A 4517-nucleotide genomic window follows, 5' to 3' on the forward strand; every position below is an offset into this window, starting at 1 on the left:
AATTAGTAAAATCGGTTCATGCACCGTTTGGTCTCTACAGCGCTTCAAATGACCAAAAATACATACATAGTCTGAAAATGAAAGTAGACAAACTATGATAAGTAAAATACCCATGTTTGAAAAACTACCGGAATTAATGGAAGTACAGTAATTATTATGATAGTAATAATTAGCAGGTCAGTGATTCATAAATTTTCTAGGCCCACAAATTGTGTGGTTCAATTTAACCTGCAAGCTTATTCGATCTTTTTTTTTTTTGTTTAGATTGTATATTTCATTAATAAAAAAAATTGAAATTTACATGAAAAATTATCAAAGTGCCGTAAATATAAAATCTTATAGCTGCGTAATAATTATTATGTTTAAGAATAAATTACGCCTAAGGTACTTAAATTGATCACGTGACTGGTTTAATACACCCAAATCAATTATTTAAAATAAATATTCAAATAAAAATAATAAATATAAAAAAAAATCAACTTCATTTGAAAAAGAAATTTTAAGAAAGTCAAATAGCTTCTGAAACCTTTTGGTTGTTACAAACTTATTCCCCATTACTTTTTAATTGCTGTTTTACACTTACGGCAGCCAAAAAATTCCCATTTTCTTAATTTCCACAATCGAGTAGCAAGGAAGTCTCCTTCTTTTCTTTATTATCAACTTAAGGTAGTCCGACGGTAAATGATAGTTCAAAGTCTCTTGATCACAAAATTGTGAATTATTTCATTTTGAAATGGTGACTTTTAACACAGTTCCTTATGGAAGAACTCACAATAATGTTAATTGTACAAAACTTAATCGGTGATTGATCTTCAAAAAAGTTGTCATCATGAATTTATCACAGATTCTGCTTATGCAAAAAGACATTACCTTACGGCGTTTTCCAAAAAGAAAACATAAAAAACTATCCAAGTTGCCTAGTTGACTTATTGACTAGTCATGTGACGGCCGAACCACTTTAATCTTTATTATCAATCCTCAATAAAAGTAAAAGAAAAAAAGTAATTAATTTTTGTTTAAAAATTTCATTTATTCTCTTTTAGGTTTCGCCACTTCATTAAATTGAAATAATCAAGGTTCGAATGAGGGCAAGCCGAACATTTCGGGTTCAAAATATAGCATAGACGGTAACACTTTAGTTGCCATAAATGTATCATCCTCTGGTAAACTTGGATCAGGTATCATTACAACTTGCATTCCAGCTCGTCTACCGCCTAAAACACCCAAATAAGCATCTTCAAAGACCAAACATTTATACGGACGTGGATGTTCTTCAAATTTAGAAGCTGCAACTAGAAAAACATCTGGCTCGGGTTTTGAATATTTAACTTCTGGATTTTTTGCGGCTGTCGTAATATGATGAAACAAACTGAATAAACTCCTATGATTCGTTGATTTCAGCATAACAGATTCCATATCTGATGATGTAGCGACGCAGATTGGAATGTCATGCATATAAAAGTGTTTAACTAACCTAATGAAGAAAAAATGAAACATAAATAATACTAGCTTAGAGACAGACCTTTCCAATTTTGTTCAATGGCACACCTTTTATATCGATAAGCCAACCGGTAATACCTACCCAACACGAAATTACTCCACCAAAAGAATTTACTTTTTTTATTTTTGGATTTAAAAAAAAGTTGATCAAAGGGCTTACGTGTAGGGCCCCATATAGATTCGCGAGGACTGAAAAAAAAGGAAAAGTGAAACGAAGTAGGAAAATTTTTGGACAAAGGGCTTCCGTTGGGTGCCCCTGATAGATTTTCGAAGACTAAAACTATTGTAAATTCTGTTTCAAGAATTGCTTGTGCAGAATTCCCAAATTCGAATAAAAAGCGATAGAAGGTACCTGAAAAAGCGAAAGGCTTCAACTTGATATACGTCTAACCTGTTTTTGTGTATTCAAGGCATATTTAGTCTTAAGATTTTTAACAGCAAACAACCTATCATAGCGATTTAAGTCAAGATACCCTATTATAGCAATTTATTAATATCGAAATAACGAAATAATTAGGAATTTGCTCGATTTTTGCCGAATCATGTTTATTATCAAAATTTCGAACTTACCCCTAGAAACTTGTTGAATATTATGAGACACAGTATAAAATAATGTGATCAATGATATTTTGATATTTTGATTCGCAAAGTCATTGCAATCTATAATTTCGTGTAAAGCAAGTTTCCTTTATCGACATATACTGATACAAGAAGTCCAGCGCTGAATTAAAATGTGGTAGGCCATGAACGATTGAAATAATTTGTTAAACATCGAAAAATTAAAGCTGCTGGTGTTGAAAATAATCTCTGAAGATAAATAATTAATCGATCACAGTGAGGCTGCGCTAATTAATTAATTATGGTTTTTTGGAACCGGTAGGTAAAAATGATGATAAAAATCATTTTCAGGGCGTTAAAACGTCATTGAATCGACACCAGTTTAGTTAACACTAACGCAATATATTGCGTGATATAAACTAAATAATATAAATTAGAAATCAAAAATTTTTTGACAGAAGGTTTGCAACACCAAGGACTGTCTTTAAATTTCAAGTCATTCAACAAATTATTTCGATTGAATATTAAATTCTTGGATTAACCTTTCGGCACCTGGTTTTAATTTACACTCTGATAAATAATGTCTTGCTACCAGATCTACTGCTGCTATAAATTCAATTGTATCACAATTTAATTCACATTGCTTGATAACTATATTTGCAGTGTTCACCATAGTTTGACCGGCTGTAAAATGTCGAATATTAGCAGGGTACTCTTTTTCGTATGTTTTTGTGACTATATCTGACATTATTTTATGAATTATATCTTCCGTATCGACCAACGTACCATCCAAATCAAAAATAACATGCGTTACCGGTGAATAACGAATTGTTGTCATTTTTGAAAAACTTAAAATTTTTTTAGTTATTATGAAAAATAATTTAATTTTTTTCGCATTTTCTTTAGTTTGAGGTGATTTTTTTTTCAAATACCATGGAAATGGTTCATGAAAAAAGCTACTAAGTAATTATTAAAAGTATCCGTATTTATTATACATTTATTTCTACACCTGACTGATACGTCTTGTAAGTTGCCTATACACAGAATACACACAAATTTTGTAACAGTTGAATCTGTATTCAGATAATTTTGCTATTTGAGATGGTCCTCTTTACTTTGTATTAAATAGAGGGAGAGAAATGGTATTCAGAGTTTCATAAAATTAATTCATGAAATTTTATTTTTGAATTAATTTCACCTTCCACAACTATCACAGAAAACTCTCGCTATTCCATTTTTTCACGCGTCTAATTTCGATTTTCCGTTCTTAGCGCTATTCTGTGAATATAATGGTTCAAATCGATGATTTTATATTGAATGATCACGTCAAAACACTTTTCGAGGACAAAATATTCCTGTTAGTCACACAAATAGAACGTAAAATGCAAATTCATCATCTAGAAAGCACATTTTAATAAGGTTTATGCAGTTATATGAGTGTTAATTCATGAAGTTTTATGATTGACATCCACGTAGAATTTCATACTCTATAAGAGGGGTGGCAAACCTACGGTTTTTGAGGGATCTTTTAAGAAATTTTTATCGTTCCATATATTTCTTAAATTTATGCAAGACAAATACGAAAAACAAATATGAGAGACTAAGTGCAACGTTGTAACAAATTTCATTTCCGCAAGTTTTTTATAAGTCATACCATTTTCGATAATATGATTCATCGAAAACTACACGAACGAACATTAAAAATGGCGTCATCATTCATAATCGACTTCAGACCGATTTTGAATTTGTAAACTTCCTTGAAACGGGCAGTTTACATTGTGTACCACTCTTGCTACGGATGTACAATATCCATAGATATCTTGCTATGAACAAAATTTTGGTATAGGTGATCATAAAATCACCTAATTAGTCCATTTCCGGTTGTCTGTCTGTCGGTCATCTATCCGTCTGTCATCACCATAACTCAAAAACGGAAAGAGATATCAAGCTGAAATTTTTATAGCGTACTGAGGAATTGTGTCTTGGGTCGGTTGTGTCTTGTAAACCGTTAGAAATAGAACAATAATTTAAATGTTTAAAAATGTTCCTTATAAAAAAATAAGCAACTTTTGTTTGAAACATTTTTTCGTAAAAATCACTGTTTACCCGTGAGAGCGCAAACTATGCGAAATTGTATAGTATGTATTATATGGGTATATCAATTATATATGTGTGACATGTATATATTTGTAATGTGACAGAGTAATCAACACTATCTATACATGGCATTTCAATTGTTTGTTTTCACTTGTTTTATGTATCTTGTCCATACTATATTCATATGACCGGCTCCCTGACTAAAAGTTTAATAGGAAAGGAAATAAAAATCAAAATTGATATATTTTTAATATATTTACAAAAAAAAAATTCTTTTTATACAAAAATTTGTTTTAAAATAATTTATTCAATTTAAAAAAAAAAAAAAATTATAAATACTATTCTTACACATAAATTGTACA

The 4517-nt window shown here is 30.4% G+C and overlaps 1 protein-coding gene across 1 annotated transcript; it reads right to left on the reverse strand.

Annotated features, from left to right (window-relative positions):
• Positions 1-1054: 1054 nt before the first annotated feature.
• LOC123300936 (pseudouridine-5'-phosphatase-like) lies at positions 1055-2896 on the reverse strand. The gene is made up of 2 exons (XM_044883614.1): positions 2601-2896; positions 1055-1474 (listed from the first exon to the last, which is right to left on the reverse strand). Exons 1-2 carry the CDS (start codon positions 2894-2896, stop codon positions 1072-1074), a joined length of 699 nt encoding a protein of 232 aa, XP_044739549.1. The 3' UTR covers positions 1055-1071.
• Between the last annotated feature and the right edge of the window lie 1621 nt (positions 2897-4517).

This window comes from Chrysoperla carnea, chromosome 5 (assembly GCF_905475395.1).
Source record: "Chrysoperla carnea chromosome 5, inChrCarn1.1, whole genome shotgun sequence".
Taxonomy (NCBI): Eukaryota; Metazoa; Arthropoda; class Insecta; order Neuroptera; family Chrysopidae; genus Chrysoperla; species Chrysoperla carnea.

What these genes read in the sequence shown, in the direction of transcription:
- LOC123300936 (XM_044883614.1), bottom strand. Translation starts at nt 2,896, where the DNA reads ATGACAACAATTCGTTATTCACCGGTAACGCATGTTATTTTTGATTTG. An exon ending in TTAAAACCAGGTGCCGAAAG is followed by an intron (nt 1,475 to 2,600) that starts GTTAATCCAAGA and finishes TTTCTTCATTAG; the next exon opens with GTTAGTTAAACACTTTTATA.